This window comes from Cynocephalus volans, chromosome 13, assembly GCF_027409185.1.
Source record: "Cynocephalus volans isolate mCynVol1 chromosome 13, mCynVol1.pri, whole genome shotgun sequence".
NCBI classification, from domain to species: domain Eukaryota; kingdom Metazoa; phylum Chordata; class Mammalia; order Dermoptera; family Cynocephalidae; genus Cynocephalus; species Cynocephalus volans.
The window spans coordinates 45,257,742-45,284,034 of record NC_084472.1 but is presented as its reverse complement, the minus strand read 5'-3'; the positions used below and the strand labels follow the sequence as shown (position 1 = coordinate 45,284,034).

At 39.1% G+C, this 26,293-nt stretch overlaps 1 protein-coding gene and 2 non-coding genes across 3 annotated transcripts in view; 1 reads left to right on the top strand and 2 right to left on the bottom strand.

Annotated features, from left to right (window-relative positions):
- Positions 1-7,252: 7,252 nt before the first annotated feature.
- LOC134362319 (small Cajal body-specific RNA 18) lies at positions 7,253-7,335 on the bottom strand. The gene has a single exon (XR_010021595.1). It is a non-coding gene; the product is annotated as a small Cajal body-specific RNA 18 (non-coding RNA).
- Positions 7,336-7,420: 85 nt separating this feature from the next.
- LOC134362321 (small Cajal body-specific RNA 17) lies at positions 7,421-7,549 on the bottom strand. Its single transcript, XR_010021597.1, has one exon. It is a non-coding gene; the product is annotated as a small Cajal body-specific RNA 17 (non-coding RNA).
- Positions 7,550-8,188: 639 nt separating this feature from the next.
- The window catches only part of ACAA2 (acetyl-CoA acyltransferase 2), a 39,503-nt gene continuing 21,398 nt past the window's right edge, over positions 8,189-26,293 (top strand). Inside the window, exons 1-2 of the mRNA XM_063076608.1 lie at positions 8,189-8,284; positions 13,461-13,627. Coding sequence (XP_062932678.1) covers positions 8,269-8,284; positions 13,461-13,627 — 183 coding nt within the window. The 5' untranslated portion in view covers positions 8,189-8,268. The remainder of the gene's footprint in view (positions 8,285-13,460; positions 13,628-26,293) is intronic.

Genomic DNA, 26,293 nt, shown 5'->3' with positions numbered 1-26,293 from the left:
ACTTTCACAAAAATCTATATAAGCTAAATATTAGAAAAGAAAACTCTTGTTTTATTAACAGATTAAAGGCTTTCATACTGGACTTGTTTGATTTTTTAATCTCTTAATGCCATTAAACCTCCAATAAGAGCCTCACAGAGTGCACTACTAATTCCAGACAACCAACCAAAATAGTAAAGGAAACAAACCAGCTTGAGAATAAAATTGTTTGAAAAACCTTTAAAAATAATCAGTTCCAGTAATTGTTAAATTTTTATCCAAAAGTTTGTTTTTTATAAGAGGGAGAAGAAAATAGCTTGGTTCAACTTTCCCTTTTCAGGTTATTTTCAACATTTAAAAAATTTACCACATAAAAATCATTGTAAATATCTCTGCTTCGAAATAAGAATTGAAAAAATATTCAATAATATTATAACAGGCTTAGATGCTTGCTGCCTGTAGAGATTTTTTATTTTTTTATTTTTTGAGGGTTTTTTGGACTCAAAAGTGAACATTCAATTAGAAAATCCTGTTTTCTTCCACCTATTTTTTTACGATCTTTTCCATATTTCTCGATAACTGTGTGCTATTCCCATGACAGGAACACATGGTATTGGCAAATCATAGAAGAACAGCTTCTATATTACATGGAGAAAAGACTTCTCCATGAATTGGAGGTAGAATACTCCACCACCACCACCTTCTTTTACCCAACCACCCGACTTAAAGGCTTCTGGAAACACAACACATTCCCAGCCCTAACCAACTTTCTGTACTGAGCCCTTAGAGCTCAGCAATCTCCTCACCTGCTGGGGCTAGCACAAGGCATGGCAGCTGGGTTCAGACTGCTAACAGTCCTGTCCAAGTCAGTTGTCTTTGGCGTTATCCCCTGTATGCCCACAGTGAATATCTGGCTCCTCTTGGGTGTGTGTACAGAGCTGTACCTTCCCTTCTTTCAGTTACGGTTTCACAATCACTGACATCTGTGACACACTCAACCCATATGCTGACTTCATTTGGAAAGCCAGTCTAAAACAACTGGGTTAGTGGCTACTTCTCAAAGTTGTTTAAAAACTATAATTTGCTTTTTTATGCACTTTAGTCTGAAACTGAGTCTCATGTAAGGACTGTCCTTAATCTTCAAGATAACCAAAAATGCCTTGTTAGAATGTTAAGGAGTTTTGACAAACAGTGATGCCACAAAAACAATGGATTACTGTCCTTATATACTGTCTTACACCATTATTCTCTCCATCTCTTTGGGTCGCTATTCTCTGCTGTCACCGTTAATCACTAGGTGCCAAGGGCTCACTGAAGCAAAGCTTGGCAGTTAGAACAAATGGGGGAGGAACCTCATGAACAGTATTCTACTTAGTCTAAGAAATGGCAGATTTAGCCCTTTTCCAAAAGACAACGGTATTTCACTGGAACTGTAATTTATAGACAACAATGAAGAAACACAGTAATTGGTTACTCAATATTTAGATCTGTTCTATTTAACTTAGTATGTAAAGGCTATAAGAAGCATCTTTAGGGAAACTTTAATCTTTTGTTAGCATTTTTATTCTATGCAGTTTTAAAGTCAGACACTTTCCAACTTCATGAAATCAGTAATTATTTTTAATTTAAATTGATTCAACATAAAAGTTTAAACTCTGCACTAGATATCTTTATTTTTTAGTATGTAAATTTTAGTTGACACTTTCCTCACTATGTGCCTTTAGCAGTTACTAAGATAACTGACTTATCAATTGTTTCTTTGAAATTGGAGGTTGGTTCAAAAAGTTTGTGGAAAAATGGAATTAAAAGACAACGTGAATCTTCCTGTAAATTTTTTTGAAGTACTCTCATAAGTGTTGCTGTGAGAAGAATTTCACTGTTCAATGTAACATTGTGGTGGAGTTTTAATTTGTCTTTTGAAACATTAGACCACAAGCATTTTAAAGATCATTTAAAAATCAAATATTTATAGATAAGTTTGTGTTTTAAGTATTATAAGGGGCTTGTCTACCTATGGTAATGTATGTACACATGAATTCACTGTTGCTGAAGCTGACATGCATATTTCCTACGTGTGTTCTCCCCATGCCATGATAGCTGCAGTTAGTTATGCTACCTGTAGATTCACCTGGGAAGGAGATTAGACCCAAAAGTAGACTTTTACCCCCCTCCATGGAGCATGTCAATAGGAGTTGTTTCCATTGATTTTTTTCAGTACTAAATTTTAAGGCTTTTATAAAAACAAAACTAGTAGCTTGGAAAATAAAGAAAAAAACTAACACTCCTACCATCAATCAATTATTTACGTAGAGCCTTAAGTAATGCATTACAATTATAGTAACAAATAAATTAGAATCCATTTCTTGTGCATAAAGTAAGTTGTTATACATTTGACCTAATTTTAAGGCAGCAAGGGCATCCTAAATTAAAGCTTTTTTATAAAGCCTACGTGACTAAATGGTTAGTAAAATGTGATAGCATGGGGCGAGACCCTGTAGTTTTTCCTCAAAGGATATGTGCAGTCAGTTTCTCAAATTAATTTGTTGCATGAGCCAAATAACCATAATTCACTTTTTGTACACATTGGTGCCATAATTGGAGAATTAGGAGCTATAGAAAGATGCTAATGCCAATGACAATAAAACATAGGGCTGGGTTTTTAAATTATTATTATAAAGGCCATTAGATACTAAAGATTGTTTTTCCTTAAAAAAAAAAAAAAAAGTTCTAACTCTAATAAAGGGAATCAACCAGAAATGAAATGAAGCCACTTTCCAAAGTGACATTGCACCAGATTTGAATATAACATTTTGCCACCAACTGATGTTTAGATGAAGGACTGCCTCTCTGAAAGAGTTCACATATTCAGGGGTAAATCAGACATTATGAAGAGATACTACTGATAAAAATATTTTTCCACCTTGAATATCTGTAAATTACACCTGTGTTTATAGGAAAATGCCTGTAATAGTCACTGTAATATTCACCTGTGGATAAAAATTTGTGGAAATAAATACTTTTGAATAAAGTGGTATGTCAGATATAAACAAAATGTAAAACTCTGAAGGTACACATTGGCTGAGAAATTTGTTTTTAATGCTTTCTCAAGAAACTTCATTCTGGGGCCCATATTCAAACATGCGCCGTGATCCTTTAAACCAGGGGTCAGCACACTGTGATCTGAAAGTAGGGAGTGGGGAAAAAAACTTCCCCTATAAGGTAACAAGGTTTATTGAGCAATTACTTTAAAGCTATGGAATTCAAGGCAGTTATGGTGTAGAAAAAGACTAGCAGATCAATGAAAGTATACAGACCCAATAATATGCATAACAACATATGGTACAGATGGCATTAAAAATCAGTGGGAAAATACTATATGGAGGAATTTATAAAATATAAGTGAAAAACAAAACAAAAAATGGAGAAATCATGTACATGGATAAAAAGACTCCATAACACAAAAATGTCAATTGTCCCCAAGTTGATTAATAGATTAAAAAAATCTCAACATGGTTTTTTTGTGAAAGCTGACAAGCTCATTCTAAAATTTACATGGAAGAGCAAAGGCCCACAGATAAAGAAGACTTTCCCTAGTAGGTACTGAAACTTATTATAAAACTTTAGTAATTAAGAGGTGTGGGATTGGCACAGAGATAGAAAAATTGACCCAGTGGAACAGAATGGAGAGCCCAGAAACTGCACATCTGTATGGGAACATGAGTATACTGTTTAACTAGATGCACACATCAAAATCACCTGGAAATCTTTAAAAAAGAAGTTCACATAACTAGTCCCACCCAAATTTAGAAGTCCAATGCGCTATCCATTGCACAACAGCGCCACCTCCCACCCAAATTTATAGAAGAGACATCTCCAGGGATAGTGCCCTTAAACACCCATCATTAGGAACCACTGATGAAATATTCATGATACAGAAAAATTTTCACAATATACCATTTAGCAAAAAATTGCCTCTTGAACCCAACTTCCAACCTAAGGATAGATTCACCTCTTAGTGGCTGACTGAAGAAAACCCTCACTTCCAAAATCCCTCACCTTGTACTCAGATCTAGTCCTATCTTCAAAGCCTCAATGGGAAAACTATGTCTGGAAAGAGCCAAATTTCATATAAGATACAACTGCTAAGCAGCAGGTGAAAAAGAGAAAAGCAGCACGACCTCCAAGACCTGGTCAGATACCTAGAGTTAGGCCTGGGTCGTGTTAGAAGCTGTCCTGGTACTCCCTGCGAAGACTGTTATTCTTTTGCACATAAACAATCTTACACCAACATCAGAAAAGGTCACTCTGTGAAGTGAGACAAAGCAAGACCTGTAGACACAGATAAAAACAAGATCAATGTGTAAACCACACAATACCAAAATCCCATCTCCCAGCTAACATGAGGGGCTGTAACTTCTTTACCAGCTGCAGCTTTAGCCTAGCTCTAGTCTGCCCTCTTTCAAGATAAGATTAAGGTACCCAGTACAAGACTTGTCCCACCTTCCTGACAGCACCCAATCCAGAGTGAACCCTTGCTGCTTTGGACCCTCCCCAAATCATCTAACCAAAGCCCAAATGGTAACACACTCTTATTGAGATGCCCCACGATTCCCTAAGGTACACCCATGGTGTGCAGTCTCCCTTGCTGCAACGAACATTAAACCCAACTTGCTCAATATAGGTGTGTTTCTGGTGATATTTTGGCTAAAGAGCATGAACAGTGTTGCCTCCTTCCACCAACATAGTATTGTGTTGTTATAAGGCTCTGCTCTAATCAACTGAGCTAACCAGCCAGCCCAGTGTAGTATTTTGCAGAGTAAACTTAGACCCAAGGAGGATTTGCTTAATGTTATATTATTAAATGAAGTTCAAACTAGGGCTTACTAAGGATATAGAAACTGTAAATAACTCAAACAAGCAGAAGAAAAAACATTTATCTTTCACCCAAGTTTGAGACAATGTCTTAAGGCTAGTGGAAACACCCCAAGACTTAGGGTAATTATGGTATTGAAAGGTGGGATTTTGAAGAGGTGATTAGATTGTGACATCCATGCCACAGTGAATAGATTAATCCATTTAATAGGTTTAATGATGGTCGTTGGTGTGGTTCTGATGGTGTGGTTCTGATGCGTGAAAAGATCTCTTTCTGCTCCTGCCATATCCACCATGTGACACCCTGCGTTGCTACGCAGAGTCACCCCCAAGAGAAGGCTCTCACTAGAAATGTTCCTTGGACTTTGGCCTTCCCAGCTTCCCAAACTGTAAGCAATAAAAAGTGTTTCATTACAACTTACCCAGTTTCCAGTATTTCTGTTATAAGCAACAGAAACAGACTAAGACAGCAGGGGAAACTGGTGTTTAAACATAGGAAAATGACCCTGAAAATATGGAATATATGGCTGAGGCTAGATATTTCTGAAATCCTGATATAATCTTAACACTAGAATTTACAAATTAACAGATTCACTAATTTCCAGTTTTATGTTCACACTACTCCCTTCTGCTTCCTCCCCCCTAAAAAAACATACAGAAAGATAATAGTATTGCACTTCTAAAAATACTGAAAGCTAAATATCTAAGAGTAGATCGGTAACTTTACATCTCATACAAGTTTCCATGTCTAGGCCACAAAATTATAACTAATTCTGATATATATATTTAGTATTGTACAATATATACCTCCTTGAGTAGTTATGTAAACATGAAAAGAACTAAATACTTTAGAGAATAATTTGTTTCAAGTAATTTTGTAACTTACTTGAAGGACACTTTTCCTCCCAACTTTTATTTTGAAAAAGTTAAAACCTACAGAAAAGTTGTAAAAATAGAACAAGGAACAACCATTTACTCTTCATTTATATTTAATTTTGCCACAATTGCTTTCTCTTTTTTTCTCTACCAGTGTATACATATTTTTTAAGAATCATTTGAGAAAGTTAGTTGCAGACATGATTCTTCACCCCTAAATATTTCGATGTGTATCCCCTAAGAACAAAGGACAGTCTCCTACATAATTATAATTATCATAATCAGGAAAATGTCAATATCACTATCTCATATAGAATTTATATTTAAGTTTCCCCAATTGTCCCAATATTGTCCTTCAGAGTTTTTTGGTTTTTAAACCCATTCTCCAATTAAGGATCCCCATTACGTTTAACTCTCACATCTCTGAGTCTCCTTTAATCTGATACCATTCCCAGTCTTTTTCGTTTTTCATGACATTGACGTTTTTGAAGAGTTCAGGACTGTTGTTTTGCAGAATGTCCCTCAATTTGGATTTCTCTTATTGTTTCCTTATGATTAGATTCAGGTCAGAAATTTTCAGGAGAAATCCTTCGTAAGGGAGATCGTGTCCTTAACGCAGCATGGGGGTGCATGATGTCAGTTGGTCCCACTGCTGGTGATGTTAAGCTTGATCATTTGATTAAGGTAATACCCACAAGATTTCTCCATTGTAAAAGTACCTTTTCCTCTTCATGATACTTTGAGACTATATAAATATTCTTACATATACTTACATGTTTTAATATACATAAACCTTTCACTCAATGGTTTTAGGATGCACTCATTAGTGACATGTCTAATTAGAGAAAACTTAGTAAATTTGGAGGAAGTTTCTGATGGTGATTTGCAGGGTATTGAGGGGGAAATTGTAAAACTTAACTTTTCTTAAATATGTGGAGAGCAAAATGAACAGAAGAGTAAGTACAAGAGCACGCATTTGTGAAGTTCATCCAATTTAAGATTTGTACATATGACTGCATGGAAATTATGCCTTAAAAAGAACTGTAAATAAATTTTCAACTCTATTGCGTGCTCAAGTGTTCATTGGCTGAAGCGTACTAAGGTCTGTATTTAAAAAAAAAAAAAAAGGATGGTTTGATGGAATAACAGGTGGATAGCCGTAGATACAGCAAATAAGGCCAAATGTTAACAATTATAGAATACAGGTGGTGGATATATGAGTGTTCACTGTACAAGTCTTTCCACCTTTTCACATCCATGTTTGAATGTTTCCATGATAAAAAGTTGGGTTAAAAAAAGACCAAAACAACAAAAACACAAAACACTGCGAGAGTTCTACCAAAGGGTTTGAAAAGCAAGACTCTAGGGCAGGCATTCGCTGACGACTCGGAAAAAACACCAGTGCCACCAACCACACGTCCCCACGCACTCGAACCAAGCCTCAGGCAGCCCGGCCAGTTCAGAGCCCTAGCACTGACGGAGGATCTCTAGGCATCTCCTCTGCCCGGGCCGCCTCCTGCTCGCCAGGCCTCAGTCCGTTCTCAGAACTCACTCCATCACCTGGTTCCCAGAACTCAGATTGCGCAGTGGTCACGTCATCACCGGCCAGGGCTCACAGTTACAGCGGCAGAGGACTCCCTAAACCTCCCTCAGTCTAGCCTTCCCCGCTGCCCCTCGCACCTAAACTCCCCCGCGCCCGGTCCCCTGCCCCACTTCGCCTGCCATGTTTTCATAATCCTCTCAGCGCCGCCAGCAACGGGGCCTGATCATATAAGGAAAATACTGCGGGCTCATTCGGGAGCTGCATCGGGGACCGGGAGCGCCCTACCCCTACCACACTCGCTGCACACCCTCCAGCACCCACCTCCCCAAGCCGCAAGCAGCACCCAGAACCCGCTCCTGCATCCAGCTAAATCGCCCGGCCACTCCCAACGGTCTGCGCAGCCGCCGGCCTCAGCCAATGCGGCCGCGCCGTCACCGGCCCCGCCCACTGAACTTCCTGCCCCGCCCCCAGCCCGCGGCTGCCCGCGCCCCACATCCTTCAAGCCTCTGATGCACTTTGTGTTCGGTGTCCTGTCGCCTTGTGTGTTTTCTGCAACATCCGTAGGCGGGGATGAAGGAAAACATGAAGCACTTGCGGGGGGAGGGGAGTTACAGAGGCCGAGGATAGGATGGTGGGAGAGTGTCAAACCAAACTCTCGATTTGGAAACAGAGAAGGAAAGTCTGTAAAAACTATCGTGTGAGGGGAAGCCCGCTCGCAAGGCTCGTTTTCCTCTCTCCCAGGCCCGTCTCCCAGGAGCCTGGGATACCCTTGTTTCCCCGAGATGGCACGAAGAGGGCAGCGACACGTGGAGAGTGAGACATCTTCTGCCCGCCCGAGGTGTCCGCCGGCCGGGGGCGGGACCTGCGGGAAGTGGTGGCGGTCGAGGGGCGTGGCCTCCAGGAGTACCGCCCACGCCCTTAAGGTACGGGTGGTTGGCGGAGGTCCCTCAGTGGCCGAGACTGGACGGGCCTACGGCGCCGAGGACTGAGCCGCCGCTATGGCCCTGCTCCGAGGTGAGCTCGCCCCTCTTCCTCGCCTCTCCCCTCGCAGTCTTGCCCTTCCCAGGCTAGGCCTCCGCTACCGGGCTCGGCGGAGAGTCGGGATCGTGGGAAGTGCCGTCAGTTTCATCGGCTCAGGGGAGGACTTCATAAAAACCCAACCTGTAAGGCTTGTTTGGGTTAAGAAAACACTTACTTGTAAGGCGTCGGCGACAACGATCTCGGTGCAATTTCCAGTTGAGAGTTGAGACCAAGGTCTGACCTTGGAGGTCATTCCCTTCTCGGCGTACTAGTGACCCACTAGTTCGAGCTGAACTATTAGGGAAAATGGGGCGGCGCCAGGAGGCCTGGTGCAGAGCAGTTGCGCACAGGAACCTGGCCGCCTCGCTCTTGGTCTCGGTGGGCAGGGCTTGGGGGAGGAATTGATGTTCCGCAGCGGTCCCCAGGGAATTTCCACCCGAGCGGCATCATGCGCCAGCACGCTTCGCGGTGGTCTGTTTGAAAACCTGCCTTACCCCTTTCTCCCTTCCATTCCTTTAGTTTGAGCGACTACAGGAAAGTGCGGTCGTTCAGTACATAAGCACCCGGGTAATTAACTTCTTTCTCAAAATTATGTAGACTCCCTTTCCATAACAAATGGTCATAGTCAGTGGAATTTTAAGAATTCGTGCCTGTTGAAGAACATTCAGGGAGAAGAACACGTGTCAAGCCTGAGACAGGAAAATCTTGGCGGTGTCTAAGAACCAAGCATCTTGTTGGTCCAGGGTTCTGTGAAGAAGGTGGGGTTTTATTCTAAATTCATTGGAAAGCAATACAGGGATTTAAAGCAGGGGAGTGATGGGATCTGACTTCCATTCTGCCAAGATTTCCTCACGGCTATGAGGCTGCCTATGTAGCAGTGAGGATACTATTTAAGGATTTACTGCAGAGGTCCAGCAAGTGATGGCTTTGACTCCTGTGGGGGTAATGGAGTTGGGGGATGAAAAGCGGAGGGATGATTTGAGATAGATTTGGAGATGGATTCGATAGAACGTGGTTGATAGATTGGATGTGGTGGGTAAATGGGAAGGAAACTTTAGTCTAAAGTGAGGCATTCAGGAAACCCAGTTCATTTAACAGCTGCATTGTAATGTACTATCTTTTTTAAAAGAAAATAAAATTTTTATTGATTTCTCATTTTAATATTTTATCAGTTTGTTCCCCTCTTTTTTGTAAGTCAGGCCCCTCTGAAAAAAATGTTTTACATGAAATATTCAACACTTAAATACTCTTTCTATTACAAGATTTTGTCCAGCTGTAGGCTAATATATGTTTTCTGAGCACATTTAAAGTAGGCTAGGCTAAGCTATGTTGTTTGGTAAGTTAGGTGTTTTCATTTAATTTGGGGGCGCTGGCACGGTTAGATCGGTTGCTTAGAGTGTGGTGTTGTAACACCAAGGTCAAGGGTTCAGATACTCTGTACTGGCCAGCTGCCAGCCCCCCTCAGAGGCACACATATTCTCTCTCTCTCTCTCTCTCTGTTTCTGCTTATAACAGAAATACCTGAACTGGGTGACTTATAAAGAAAACGAAAGTTATTGCTTACAGTTTCAGAGGTTGGAAAGTCCAAAGTCCAGGGAACACATTTTGTGAGGGTCTTGGTGGTGGCTTTTACAGCAGTGCAGGGGTCTCACATGGCAGAAAATGGCAGAGCAGAGAGAGAGATAGTTCCTCATGCACTCTTCTTTTAAAGCCCTCAGAACTGCACCCCCAACCACCATTATTAACCCATTCACTACAGCATGGTACTGCAATCCAGTCACCTCTTCTAGGCCTCACCTTTCAATTACCATATAGGATTTCCCACCCTCAACTGTTAGAGTGGGGATTTGAGCTTCAATGAGGTTTGGGGTGCATCCAAGCTACAGCACCTATACAGTGATTCTTTTACTTCATGTATTTTTAAGTTTTAGAATTTTCATTTTGGAGTTTTTTTTAATAGTTTCTATTTCTTTGCTGAGATGTGTTTTTATTATGAACATATTTTCCTTCACATCCTTGAACATAATTACAATAGATAGCTGTTTTAAGATCCTTGTCTGCTAATTCTAGTGTCTGGCTCTTCTTAGGGATGATTTCTGTTGATTGTCATTTTTCTTGAAAATGAGTCATATTTTCTTGTTTCTTCATATGTGGGTTAATTTTGAATTGTATCATTGCTGTAAATTGGATGCCCCTTCCAACCTCACTGAGGCTTAACTGTTGAAGGTAGGAAATCCTATTAGGGTAATTGAAAGGTAGGACCTTGAAGAGGTGATTAGATTATAGCACCATACAGTAGTGAATGGATTAATAATGGTGGTCAGGGGCATGGTTCTGAGGGCTTTCAAAGGAGAATGACTGAAGAGGTTGGTCTCTCCCTCTGCTCCACCATTTTCTGTCATGTGAGACCCCTGCATTGCTGTAAAACTACCACCAAGGCCCTCACCAGATGTGTTCCCTGGACTTTGGACTTCCCAGCCTCAGAAACTGTAAGCAATAAATTTAGTTTTCTTTATAAATTACCCAGTTCAAACTACTTTGTTATAAGCAACAGAAACAGAGTAATATAGAAAAGGACTAATACAATCATGGACATTGTGGATAAAACATTGTAGAGACTGAATTCTGTTATGTTCCTCCAAAGATTATTGCCTTATTGATTGGTTGGCTGAACTCAAACAAGAAACCATGTCTCCCCCAGTAGTAAGCAGCAGTTAAAATCTAAATTCAATTTTTTTAGTCTGTGGTCTGACCCACACATGCATGATTAAGGGGTCAGCCAGATATTTAGGCAGAATTTATGTGAAAAATGTGGACTTTCCCTCTGTGGTGTTCTTTTTTCCCACATTCTTCCTCACTTTCCAGTGACTGTGGTTGCCATGAACAACTAATTCTTGAAGCCAGTAAGACTGAGTTTCTGAGTTCTAGCCGTTCCATGCAGCATGGACTGCTAGCTTCCAAGGCAGATGCTATAAATAAATTGGACATTCACCCTATACTGTTCCCTTCTTTCAAGTATCAGCTTTTCTCCCTCTCTGCCTAACTTTGTTCATTTTCAAGACCTTCAGGTAGTTGTTCTTATATATAGTCTGGAGTTTTTCATTGTTATCTGTTGGAGAGTTGGTCAGATCAGCACATACTAGTCCATGACCAGAAGCAGAACTACGAAATTAGGAAAAAGGCATGGAAAGGATAAAGAAAAATGAAATTAGGAAAACACTGATTTAAAAATAGGCAGAGACTATTAGGGCAAACGTCCTAATCTTTGCAGGACATTTGAAAAGATTCAGGAAGGCATAGTGGCACAGAATAACCCATTTACCAAAATAAAACATTTGTAATGCTCCAAGCTAATATTAATGGCCTTTTGTAAATATCTGAATATTTTATCTGTAAAGAACTGATTGGATCTGTTCTAAATTGTAGTTATACATGTTGCTCGCATCATTCCTTTAGTATAAATTTCTCCAAGTAGGAATGAAAAGAGAGGCTGAAATTTTTTAGGCTGGGTTTAGTTTCTTCTGTGGAGAGAGATCATAAACATAAACTGGAGGTTTGTACTTACATACCAACAGTGGTATAATGCTTAAAGAGTCTCAATTATAGGTTAGTATCTTAGCAAAAAGCCTGTAATTTTTGTTAAAAGTCCCATAATTTCTTGACAAGATGTAGAAATGTGAGCTCAGATTGTTTTGGGGAGAATAAAGTTAGTATATACAAAATGCCTAGCGTGGAGTCCATCACGCAGTAAGTGCCCCCTATATGCTAGTTATGGTATTTACCTTGCAGAGTTGTTAGGAAGATTGGATATTTTGTGGAAAGTGACCACACGTCTAGTACTTAGTAGGTACTCAGTGAATGTCAGTGTGATGAAACTACCACCACCGCTGCTGCTTACTGATGTGCAGGTTGTGCACTACACAGCTCTTGTGAGCGCCACTCACATCAGTCATTACAGATGTGTACAGTCAGAAGTTTTTTGGCAGATAGCAGTAGGTACCTTGGGAAAGGGCAGTTTTAGTTATTTGTGCAAGGATACCAGTTTAACTAATAATGATGCTGCCAATTTATACGTCTTATTTTGTATTAATAGATGTATAGATAATTCCCCTGTATTTTTTGTTGTTAGATAAAATTCAGGATTTTTTTTTTTTATTCTAAGTGACACATTGTAATAGGACGTTAGCAAACTAGAGTGTCTTTAGAGGAAAGCAATCAGAATTAATGCAAAAAAAGAACTATTGAAAGAATGCTTTTTATTTACCTGGGAAAAGACTCGTTAGGTCTGGAGAATTTTGCAGGTTATCTGACTGCAGATGCTAGAGGGGCTACACATGTAAAAGGTGACCTATTTTGCCTATTTTATTGTAAGGGTAAAAGATAATAGTAAAAGATAACAGTTCAAGTTATTTGTAATTTGAGTCATCCTGTGATTTCAGAAGCAATGGCATACATAATTCAAAGCAGCATATATTCTAGAAACTACATATCTATGTCTTGAGGTGTATTTGGATAGAACTAGGATTGGTGGATGGAAGACTTAGTAAGCCAAATCAACACAGTATGAAGAAAAATCATTAGTTTATGTTGTCCATTCGTGGACACACTGTTTCACACAGTACAGTATGTCTTCTTACTAAAAGTGTGTCTGCTTTTTTTAAGCCTACAGCACCTGGTATTCCCAGGTGTTCTCTTACTGAAAGTCTAGCAGAGGATAGAGAGAACCTCTTGTCAGGAATTTTCTAAAAGGAGTTCTTAAAAGGGTGAGTGGTTGAACTCAGAAAACCTTAAGAGACCTTCTGGTTTGAAGATTCTTTGATTCTTAAACTAGGTAATATGCTCCAGTATATAGGAAGAAGCATTTTGGTTCTCAACAAATGTTTCTAGCGTTATAAAGCACCAGAGGACAAAATGTCTACCAGAATAGATTTACATTGTAGCATGCAGTGTCGTTCTTGGTACTTGCATGTAGGTAATAATCGCACTGATGACTTTTGACACTGCTTTCGTGGATGTGACCCATTCTGTGTATTTTTTACATTACAAAGATTTTCAGTTATCTCACTGAAAATTGTACTTTACAATAATGTTTCTCAGTGAGATTATTTAAAGCATGTTATGGACACTGACTAATCTGTGATTGCTTACAAATCTCTCCTCATTGCAATAGGTGTTTTTATTGTTGCTGCTAAGCGAACGCCCTTTGGAGCTTTTGGAGGTCTTCTAAAAGACTTCACTGCTACCGACTTGAATGAATTTGCTGCCAAGGCTGCCTTGTCTGCTGGCAAAGTCTCACCGGAAATGGTTGACAGTGTCATTGTAGGCAATGTCATACAGGTTAGTAGGGCAGAGGGAGATATTCACTCCTGTTGCCTTCTTTGATCAGTTTCTAAAAATTATTTTTTTAACATGTCATAATGTCAAACAAGTTAATGATAGTTACAGGTATGGTTCCAGAAGTGATGGCATACATAATCCAAAGCAGCATATATTCTGGGAGCATTATAGCTCTCTGACTTGGGATGCATTTCAATGTTTCTTAAACAGCAGATTGATTTCCTTGACTTACTTGAAGTTGATTGGTTTTCTCTGTGTGCCACCTAAGGTGGGTAGCAAACCCAAGCAATACAACATACCTCACATAATTTCTTACACATTTCAGGAGCTTGGTCAATATTTGTTGTGGGAAATAAGAAGCTCCTTTACCCTCTATCTTGCTATGTGTGCTGTACAAAATAGACCATCTATATGCAGGTAATTGAAAGCTTTATATTCCCTCAAAGTATATAAACATTTATTGGGTTCCTAGTCAGAGGCTAATTTAGTGCTATGGGAGAAGACTGAGTACTCATAATAGACCAGAAGGAGATTATAATCTAAGGGAAGAGATAAAATATATATATATATTTTTTTTTAATCTGCCAGTGGTGTGATTGTTGCTAAAGAAAAGAGAATGACAATGGACACAGAAAAGTACTAGGCCTTGAATTCAAACTTTGTTATGTCCATCTTGCCATTGTGTATCTTCACATCCAGAAAAAGCAATGACATTTTTTCTTATACAGTTATGTCTGTTGAACCTAAAATATTTTTTTAAAGAATTCTTGGTATTAATTTATCTTTTTTTCACCTTTTACTTTGGACTTTTACCTCTGACCTAGAAGGTATTAGAACAGATCAAATAGAAAATGGATACTTTTGGTTTTTATTTGTCTTAACAAATAAATTTATTTTAAAGGATTTACATTTTTTAAAAGAGCTTTGTATTCCTTCTAAAATCCTTCTGTTTTTCCCCAGCTTGGGTTTCTCAAACTTTACAACAAAGTCACTGTGCACAGTATCAGTTTCATTTTTTGTTTGTACCTCTGTTCCTTTCTTTTTTTTCTTTGTAGTCCAGGTTCAGTTGTACCAATTTATTTAAACAACCACCTTATTAGACATTGAGATTATTTCTAACCTGGGATATTACAAAGAATGCTTTAATGACCATCCTTGAAACAAAATATTGGGTGAATTCAAACTATTTCCTTGGGATTAATTCCAAGAAGTGGATTGTAGGGTGAAAAGATACATTTTTCCCTACTTTATTTTGAAAAATTTCAAACATATTCAGAAAAGCAGACAAATGGTACATTGCTTACATAAATACCTAAAACCTAGATTCAACAATTAAGATTTTACCATATTTTCTTTATGTATATGTGTGCGTTTATATATTTATGCTGCATAAGTTACAGACACCGTGATATTTCACCCCTAATATTTTCAGCATGCATCTCTCAGGACACGTTGCATTGTAACCACATACCATTACAGCATCTAAGAAAATTTCTCAATGCCTGATATTCAGTCCATATTCAGATATTTGTAGTTGCCTTCAAACTGTCTTATAGCTTATTTTCTTTTTTTTAAATAATAAGCTTATTGAGATATACTTTACATACTATAAAATTCTGCCTTTTAAAGTCTACAATTTAGTACTTTTCAGTATCTTCACAGAGTTGTGCAGCCATTACCACTATCTAATTTGAGAATATTTTCCTCATCCCAAAAAGAAACCCTGTACTCATTAGCTTCACTTCTCATTCTGCCCTCCCCACAGCCCATGGTAACTACTAATCTTTTTTTTGGGGGGGGGGTATAAAATTTATCTTTATACCACATCATGTACCAGTATAAATTCCAGAAATGTAAAATAGTAAAAATTCAAACCAAATAATACTATATGAAAACATCAATAAATATTTATCTGATATCCAGAGGTAGGGAGGCTTTCTAAGCTTTTGAAAAAGGGAAAACATTACTTTCTCCCCCTAGAAAGAACATTTTTTGCTATATAAAAATAAAAAGTTAGTTAGTATCCCTAGGTATGTTCTCTCCCTCTGCAAATCCAGCACACCATTGTGGTCTTTCTTTCCTTCCTTCTTTCTTTCTTTGCTCCCACTTATGAGTGAGTACATATGGTCTTTATCCCCTGTGCTTTGCTTATTTCACTCAACGTAAGTTTCTCCAAACTCATCCATGTTGTTACAAATGGGAGAATTTCATTCTTTTTTATGGCAGAGTAGTATTCCGTGGTGTATATATACCACATTTTCTTTATCCAATCGTCCATCAGTGGACATTTAGGTTGGTTCCATATCTTGGCTATTGTGAACAGATCTGCGATGAACATAGGAATGCAGGTATCCCTTCAACATGATGATTTCCATTCTTTGGGGTATATTCCCAGAAGTGGGATTGCTGGATCATATGGAAGATCTATCTGTAGTTGTTTGAGAAACCTTCATACTGTTTTCCATAGTGGTCATACTAATTTACAGTCCCACTAACAGTATAGGAGCATTCCCTTCTCTCCACATCCTCACCAACATTTGTTATTCTCTTTTTGATTATAGCCAGTCTAACTGGGGTGAGATGTTATCTCAGTGTGATTTTAATTTGCATTTACCTGATGACTAGTGATGTTGAGCATTTTATCATGTACCTGTTGTCGTTTGTATGTCTTCCTTTGATAAATGTCTATTCAGTTCCTTTGCCCATTTTTTAATTGAGTTATTTGTTTTCTTACTGTGTTGCTTGAGTTCCTTGTATATTATGGATATAATCCTTTGTCGGATGCATAGTTAGCAAAAACTTTCTCCCACTCTGTATGTTGTCATTTCACTCTGTTGATTGTTTCCTTTGCTGTGCAGAAGCTTTTTAATTTGATATAATCCCATTTGTTTATTTTTTCTTTTGTTGCTTGTGCTTTCAGTCTCATGTTTATAAAGTCTGTGCCTAGACCTAGTTCCTGAAGTGTTTCACTTATATTTTCCCTTAGTAATTTTACAGTTTAGGTCTTATACATAGGTCTTTAATCCACTTTGAGTTGATTTTAGTATGTGGGGAAAGGTACATGTCTAGTTTCATTCTTCTGCATATGGATATCCAATTTTCCCAGCACTACTTATTGAAGAGGCAGTCTTTTTCCCAATGTATGTTTCTGTTGCCTTTGTCCAATATCAGATGGCTATAAGCCTGAGGGATGATTTCTGGGTTCTCTATTCTACTCCACTGGTCTGAGTGTCTATTTTTATGCCAGTACCATGTTGTTTGAGTTACTGTAGCTTTGTAGTATAATTTGAGGTCAGGTAGTGTTATGCCTCCAGCTTTATTTATTTTTGCTCAGGATTGCTTTGGCTATCTGGGGTCTTTTGTTGTTCCATATGAATGCTGAGATGGTTTTTTCCATTTCTGTGAAGAATGTCATTGGTATTTTGATGGGGATTGCATTGAATCTGTAGATTGCTTTGGGTAGTATAGACATTTTCACAATGTTAATTCTTTCAATCCAAAAGCATGGAGTGTCTTTCCATCTTTTTGTGTCTTCTTTAATTTCTTTCAATAGTGGTTTGTAGTTCTCATTGTAGAGATCTTTCACCTCCTTGGTTAAATTGATTCTTAGCTATTTTTATGTGTGTGTGTGACTTTGTAAATGGGCTTACTTTCTTGATTTCTCTTTCTGTTAGCTCATTATTGGAAAATATAAATGCAGCTGATTTGGGAGCATTTATTTTGTATCCTGCAACATTACTGAAATTGTTAACCAGCTCTAGGAGTTTTTTGATAGAGTCTTTAGGTTTTTCTATATATAGTTATCATGTCATCTGCAAATAGGGACAGTTTGATGTCATCTTTTCCAATCTCTATGCCCCTTATTTCTTTCTCTTGCCTGATTGCTCTGGCTAGTACCTCCAGTACTAGGTTAAATGAAGTGGTGAGAGTGAGCATCCTTGTCTTGTTCCTGTACTTAAGACAAAAGCCTTCAGTTTTTCTCCATTCAGAATGATACTGGCAGTGGGCTTGTCCTAGATGGCTTTTATTGTGTAGAGATACTTTCCTTCTATACCTAATTTGTTGAGAGTCTTAATCATGAAGGGATGTTGAATTTCGTCAAATAGTTTTTCAGTGTCTATTGCAATAATAATATGGTCTTTGTCCTTGAGTTTGTTGATGTGATGTATCATGTTTATTGACTTTCATATGTTGAACCATCCTTGCATCCCTGGGATGAATCTCACTTGATCATGGTGTATAATTTTTTTTATGTGTTGCTGTATTCTGATTGCTAATATTTTGTTGAGGATTTTTGCATCTATGTTCATTGAGGATATTGGCCTGTAGTTTTCCTTTTTTTGTTGTGTCTTTATCTGGTTTTGGTATCAGAGTTATGATGGCCTCATAGAATGAGTTTGGCAGAATGGCTTCTGTTTCAGTTTTTTGGGATAGTTTGAGGAGAATTGGTATTAATTCCTCTTTAAAGGTTTGGTAGAATTCAGCTGTAAAGCCATCCAGACCTGGGCTTTTCTTTGTTGGAAGATTGATGATTACTGTTTCAATCTCATTGCTTGTTATTGGTCTGTTCAGGTTTTCTATCTCTTCTTGGTTCAGTCTGGGTAGTTTCTATGTGTCCAGAAACATATCCATGTCTTCCAAGTTTTCATATTTGTTGTCATACAGTTGTTTATAATAGTCTCTAATTATTCTTCATATTTCTGTGATATTGGTTGTAATGTCTCCTTTTTTATTTCTGATTTTTGTTATCTGGGACTTTACTCTTCTTTTTTTGTTAACCTTGCTAATGGTTTGTCTATTTTATTTATCTTCTCAAAAAACCAACTTTTTGTTTCATTGATCTTTTCTATTGTTTTTTGGGTCTCTTTCATTTAGTTCTGCTCTGATCTTAATTCTTTCCATCTACTACTTTTAGGATTGGACTGTTGTTGTTTTTCAAGTTCATTGAGGCATAGTGTTAGGTTGTTTATTTGAAGTCTTTCCATTCTTTTGATATAATCATTTATGGCAATAAATTTGCCTCTTATCCCACAGGGTTTTTTTTTTTTTTAAATCCCACAGGGTTTGGTGTGATCTTTATTTTTGTTAGTTTCAAGAAATTTTTTGATTTCCTGTTAATTTCTTCTTGGACCCATAGGTCATTCAGGAGCCTATTTTTTAGTTTCCATGTATTTGTATAGTTTCCAGTGTTTTGCTTGTTATTGATTTCCAGTTTTAGTCAGTCCATTGTGATCTTAAAAGATACTTGGAATGATTTCAATTTTTTTAAATTTGCTGAGACTAGATTTGAGAGCTATATGTGGTCTATCCTGGAGAATGTTCCATGTGCTGATGAGAAGAAAGTATATTCTTTAGTTGTTGAGTGAAATTTTCTGTATATATCTGTCAGGTCCAGTTGGTCTGAGGTGTAGTTTAAACCCTGTATCTCTTTGTTGATTTGTTGCCTGGAAGATCTGGCCCATACTAAGAGAGGGATGTTCAGGTCACCCACTATTAACATAGTAGGGTCTATTTGTTTCCTTAGGTCTAAGAGTGTTTGATTTATATATCTGGGTGCTCCAGTATTGGGCACATATATATTTATGATTGTTATGTCTTCTAGCTGGATAGATCCTTTTATCATTATATAGTGGCCTTCTTTGTCTCTTTTTATGTTTTTTGGTTTAAAGTCTATTTTTTCTGATATTGGAATAGCTACTCCTGCTTGTTTTTGGTTTCCATTTGCATGTTATATCTTTTTCCATCCCTTCATTTTTAGTCTGTGTGTGTCTCTTTGGGTGAGATGGGTCTCTTGATGACAGCATATACTTGGGTCTAGCTTTTTAATCCAATCAGTCAATCTGTGCCTTTTAAATGGGGAGTTTAATCCATTTGCATTTAGGATAGTTAGTGACAGGTATTGTTTAATTCCTGTCATTTAGTTGCTTTTTGTTTAGATGTTTTAAATATCTTTTGATCATTACTTCCCCTTTTATTTCACTTCTTCATTGTTAGTTGGAAATTTGAGGTGTGATGGAGTTTGGATGTGTTGTCCCCTCCAAAACTCATGTGGAAATTTGATCTCCAATGTGGCAGTGTTGGAAACTGATTGAGTCATGGGGGCAGATCCCTCATGAATGGATTAATGCTCTCCCTGGGGGAGGAGTAGTAGTGAGTGAGTTCTCGCTCTATTAGTTCCCGCAAGAGCTGATTGTTTAAAGGACCCTGGCACCTCCTCTCTTTCTCTCTTGCTTCCTCTCACTATGTGATATGCTCATACCCACCAGCTGCCTGCCACTTTTCCGCCATGAGTAGAAGCAGCCTGAGGCCAGATGCAACCATCCCAGAATCATAAGCCAAATAAACCTCTTTTCTTTATAAATTACACAGTCTCAGGTATTTCTGTTATAACAACACAAAATGGACTAAAACAGAAAATTGGTACCAAGGAGTGGTGTGTTGCTATACAGATACCTGAAAATGTGGATGCATCTTTGGAGCTGGGTAATGGGCAAAGGTTGGAGGAGTTTGGAGGACTTAGAAGAAGACGAAAAGACAAGGGAAAGTTTGGAATGTCTTAGAGACTTATGTGGTGGCAAGTAGAATGCCGATAGAAATGTGGACAGTAAAGGCCATGTGGATGATGACAAGGTCTCAGATAAAAATGAGGAACTTATTGGGAATTGGACAAAAGGTCACCCTCGCTACACCATAGCAAGGAATTTGGCTGCATTGTGTCCATGCCTTTGGACTTTGTGGAAGATGGGACTTAAGAGTTGTGAACCAGAGCATCTGGCAGAAGAAATTTCTAAGCAGCAAAGCATTAAGGAAGCTGCATGGTTGCTTTTAAGAGCCTACTCTGAGTTATGGTGGCAAAATCATGATGTAAAGCCAGAAATTAAAAGGGATGCAGAGAGTAAAGTTTTGGAATATTTGCAGCCTGGCCATGTGGTAGAGAAGAAGAGAGGAGGAGAAAAATGCAAGGGTGAAGCAGATAAACTGGTTGCTGAAGACATTATCTTGGTGGTGAGGAAGCCAGATGCTAAGAACCAGGACAAGGGAAAAAATGCCCTAAAGGCATTTGAGAAGTCTGGAAAGGTGCCCCACCCATTACAGACCCTGAGGCCTAGAAGGACTGAGTTGTCCCAGAGGACAGACCTGAGGCACAGCTGCCCTCAGGAACCTGCTCCCTGCATTCCAGCTGCTCCAGCTGGAGTGGCCTCAAGTGTGGTTCGTGCAGCAGCCCTGGAGAGTAGAGGCCTGATACCTCGGTGGCGTCCACCTGGTGTTAAGTCTGCAGGCTGGCAGGACATGAGAGCAGTGGAGGTGTGGCAGCCTCTACCCAGATTCCAGAGGATGTATAGAAAAGCCTGGGGGCAAAGGCAGAGACCTGCCACAGGGGTGGAGCCACCACAGGGGTGGAGCCACCACAGACACCATCTACTAGAGCAATGCTGAGCAGCAATGTGGGGTCGGATCCCCCACAGAGAGCCCCCACCAGGGAAATGTCTAGTAGAGCCAAGACAGCAGGGCTTCTGCCAGGACCCCAGAACTGCAGGGCAGTGGGTAACATGCAACACCAGCCTGGAAAAGCTGCAGGCACTAGTGCTGCCCACTGGACTGCACCTGGCACAGCTGTGGGAGCAAGGGTGCCCGAGGCTTTGGGAGCCCAGATGCCCTATTGTGCCCAGGATGCAGGAATTGGAGTTAAAGAAAATTATTTTGGAGCTTTAAGACATAATGTCTGCCCTGCTGGGTTTCAGACTTGTTTGGGGCCTGTTTCTCCTTTCTTCTGGCCTATTCCTCCCTTTTGGAATGGGAACATGTACCCAATGTTTATTCCACCATTGTATCTTGGCAGTAGATAAATTTGGATTTGTTTTTCAGGTTCACAGCTGGAAGGACTTTTGCTTTTGGTCTCAGATGAGACTTTGGACTTTGGACTTTTAAGTTGGTGCTGGAGCAAGCTAAGACTTTTGGGACTGTTGGGATAGCATGATTGTAATTTGTATGTGAGAGTGACATGAGTTTTGGGGGGCCAGGGGTGGAATGATGGAGTTTGGATGTGTTGTCCCCTCCAAAACTCATGTGGAAATTTGATCTCCATTGTGGCAGTGTTGGAAACTGATTGAGTCATGGGGGCAGATCCCTCATGAATGGATTAATGCTCTCCCTGGGGGAGGAGGGTTAGTGAGTGAGTTCTCGCTCTATTAGTTTCCCACAAGAGCTGATTGTTTAAAGGACCCTGGAACCTCCTTTCTCTCTCTCTCTTGCTTCCTCTCTTGCCATGTAATCTGCTTGTACCCGCCGGCTGCCTGCCACTTTTCCGCCATGAGTAGAAGCAGCCTGAGGCCCTTGCCAGAGACCACCATCCCAGAATCATAAGCCAAATAAACCTCTTTTCTTTATAAATTACACAGTCTCAGGTATTTCTGTTATAGCAACACAAAACAGACTAAAACAAAGTGGCATGATTTAGCTTCTTTCTCTTTCTCACTGGCATTTTTGTTTTAATGGCAGGTTTTGCTCTTTCTTGTGTATCTGTAATAGTGATCATCATTATTCAGATTCCTGATTCAGGACTCCCTTGAGAATTTCTTGCAGGGCTGGTCATGTGGTTGTGAATTCCCACAATTTTTGTTTGTCTGGAAAATACACTGTTTCTCCCTCATTTCTGAAGGAGAGCCTTGCTGGGTAAAGAATTCTTGGCTGGCAATTTTTTTCTTTTAGTGTTTTGAGTATATCATTCAACTTTCTTCTGGCCTGTAGAGTTTCAGTTGAGAAGTCTGCTGTTAGTCTGATGGGGGTTTCCTTATAGGTGACTTGATGCTTTTCTCTTGCTGCTTTTAGAATTCTCTCTTTGTCTTTGAGCTTTGCAAATTTGACTATGATGTGTCTTGGAGAGGATCTTTTTGGATTGAATCTGTTTGGGGACCTTTGAGCTTCCTGGATCTGAAGGTCTGCATCTCCCCCTACACCTGGGAAGTTTTCTGTTATTATTTCCTTGAGTAGATTTTCAATACCTTTTCCTTTCTCCTCTCCTTCTGGAATTCCCACAGTTCGGATGTTAGAGCACTTGAGGTTGTCTGCTATCTCTCATAGATTTTCTTCATTATTTGTAATTCTTTATTCCTTTTTTTTTGTCTGCTGAGGTTATTTTGAAAAGACCATCTTCAAGATCTGAAATTCTTTCTTCTGCTTGCTCTAGTCTGCTGCTCAAACTCTCTGTTGTGTTTTTTATTTCTTTGAGTGAATCTTTCATTTCTAGGAGTTCTGCTACCCTCTTTTTTAAGGTATTAATCTCTTTGTAAATTTTATCCTTCATATTCTGGATATTTTTATTGTTTCCTTGTGTTCTAATTGAGTCTTCTTTTATTTCTTCTAGCTTTCTTAAGATCATTGCTTAGAATTCCTTTCTGAATATTTTGAGGATTCCCTGTTCTATGAGGAATTTAAGGATTACTGTATTCCTTTGGTAGTGTCATATCTTCTTGTTTGTTTGTAATTCTAGTATATTTTCATTGATGTTTGGTCATCTCGTAGAGGACTTGCTTCTTCTGTTGCTCTGGGTTTGGCTATGAGGATAAAGATTTCCTCCTCTATTTGCAGGCTCTACTAGTGACTCTTCTTATATCAATGTAGTCAAGTGAGTGGCAGGTTGCCTGTAGTGTGGCCCTGGCTGCTGCTGTGATGGTGAACTGTCCTTGTGGTGACAGAAGGTGTGGTGGTGTCTATATTATACCACCTTGGCTCCTGTTCTAGCTTTCTGTGGCCATAGACTGAGCCTCTGGTGCTATGCAGGTTTTGGCTCACATCGGTGCCTGCTGGACTATGGGTGCTTCCCTTCCCCCTGGGGCCTTCGAATGAGCCCTGGTGCCATGTGAGTCTTGGCTCACCTCAGTGGCTGCTGGGCTGTGGGCACTTCCTTCCCGGCCTTAGACTGAGCCCCAGTGCCACGTGGGTCTTGGCTCACCTTGGCAGCTGCTGGACTGTGGGTGCTTCCCTTCTCCCTGGGGCCTTGGACTGGGCCCCAGTGCTGCAAGAGTCTCAGCTCACCTCGGTGGCAGCTGGGCTGTGTCTTGATCAGTAGTTTTCATATGTTTTTGTCAGGTTTTGGTATCAGGATAACTGACTTCATAAAAAGTTGAGAAGTGATCCTTCCTCTTCTATTTCTCGGAAGAGTTTGTGAATAATTGGTATTAATTCTTCTTTAAATGTTTGGTTTAAATGAAGCCAGTCTGGACTTTTCTATGGGTAATTTTAAAATTACTAATTTAATGTCTTCACTTGTTATAGATTTGTTCAAACTATCTATTTCTTCTTGAAGCAGTTTCAGTAGTTTGTGTCTTTCTAGGAATTTGTCCCTTTCATCTAAGTTATCTAATTTGTTGGCATACAGCTGTTTATAGAAGAGTTGAGTCTCGTTACTCATGGTAGTTATGTTCTATATAGTTGCCATGAACATTGAACATAGAATCATGGAATTCTGTCAAAAGACAAAATTACAACAAATTTAGTTTAAAGATCTAATTGGCTTTTATTTGCAATTCTAGAATCAGGCAATACCTTATTCTATAAATCAGAATGAGTGTTCCATTGAGCTGAGCAGAGGAGGTTGGCTTTATAAGCAGAAAAGGACTGAAGAAAGCAGAAACAGAGAACACAAAGCAGATTGGTCGTTTCAAAGTTACTTTCCTTATAGGGTTAAAACAGAGGGGACTTCCTTATTATGTCGATTCAGGTTGACTGGAATCTCCTGTTTTCTTGAAAACTGGATCCTTTCAAAGTTCAGTTTAATCATATGGCATAAGCGACTGCATTCTGGTTTGATCTGGTCAGCTGAGGCCTAGTGCAGGCTAGTCCTAGTAAATCGTGCTCCCTGGGGACAAACAGGGTTAGTTTCCTGCAAGCCTTTGGTCAGAACATTTTTATTAACCTGTTGATACATAACCTTGTTTTATGTTTGTTTTTGTTTCAGAACACCTTATGTAATGTAGGTTGTTGATTTATTAACATTAAGCACATAACCAACAGCATAACTCATGCTTGAATGAAGTTTATGTAGTACATATTTTTTCTGTGAGGCACATCACTGCCTTCTTGTACTTTAGGAATACTAGACAGCACTTCAGCATTATGCTTGGGGGCCATTTTAAACAGCAAAATGACCAACAAAAACCACAAAAATGCAAAGAACATGGCATTCGAAAGACTTCAAGAAGGACACTTGTTTATAGTATGAAAGCTAAAACAAGAGGGCAGAGCATTGCCTAGTTAGCCTCAATTGGGAATGTGTGCATTGGGCGACTCAAATTTTTCACCACTCTACAGATGTCTGCAAATGAATGTGAAAGTGCTAAAAGCACTGATTTGGGGGTTACAATATAAAATTTAGTGAGTTGGTGAATTTGCAAATATGGAATCCCCATGAATAGTTAGGATCAACTATATTTAGAATTTGCATATTTATGTCCTCACTGCTGTGAGAGGCGTTAAAATTCTTGGTGTTGATGGTATTACTGTATTCTGTTCTAAGAAATTCTAATACATGAAAATAGCTTTATAATAAGGAAGAATTATAAGTTCTAAGTAAGATTTATGGAATGTTAAAGAGTCAGAAGCAACCCTAGAGATTTTGTAGAATTCCAGACCTCTTACCACGTGAGGAAACCTCCAGAGGTTTCAAAGACTTGCCCAGTATGGGCTTGCTGATTAGCTCAGTTGGTTAGAGCACTGTGTTAAACACCAAGGTCAAGGGTTCAGATCTCCTTACCAGCCAGCCACCTGCCCCCCCCCCCCAAAAAAAAAAAAAAAACTTGCCCAGTTTGACACAGGTGGTCTGAAGCAATACTGAGCTAGACTGCAGATCTCCTAACTTCCAGATCTGTGTTCTTCCTCCTGTACTAAGCTCTTCCAGCATCACCTTTACCAGGAAAATGGTTAGAAAAGCACAATCTCAGGCAGCCCTAGACCTCTTGATTTAGAACCTACATTTCAACAAGATGCTGTAGTGTGCTTTTCATAGTTTGGGAAGCAGTGGTCTAGTCCAATCCCTTTTCCTGACCAGTTGTTCTTCTGTCTCCTAAGTCTGCAGTTCTCAGCCTGTTTCACATTAGAATTACCTGGGATGCTTTTTAAAGTAATTTTCCAGGCCCCGCTTCCAGCCTCTCTGATTTTAATTGGTTTGATTAGGAGCTTGAGCATAAGCATGTTAATAAAGCTTCCTGGATTCTTCCAGCCTGCACCCAAGACTGAAAACCACAGCCTGGGATACTAATTCCTTTAAGGAATATAGGTACTTTCAAATAGCTTACTCTGTTTTTAAACAGCTCTAATTGTTTTAAATTTCTGTCTTATATTTGAGGACTTAATATAAGGATCTCTCTAAGTATCACGTGTACTTTGTATGCTTAAAAATCAATTGATTGTGCTTGTACAACACTACAAAGGTACTCATATTTAATACCACTAAACTGTATACTTAAAACTGGATAAGATGGTAAATTTTATGTTATGTGTATTTTACCACAATAAAACAATGGGGGAAAAAACAGTTAACCAAATTACAGTTTTTATTGAAATTATAAACACATATTATATAGCATATTCTGTACCTATCTGCATTGTGTCCTACCTTAGAGCCGTATAGTTTATCATTTTTGATAGATTGCCACCATTTCCATGTAT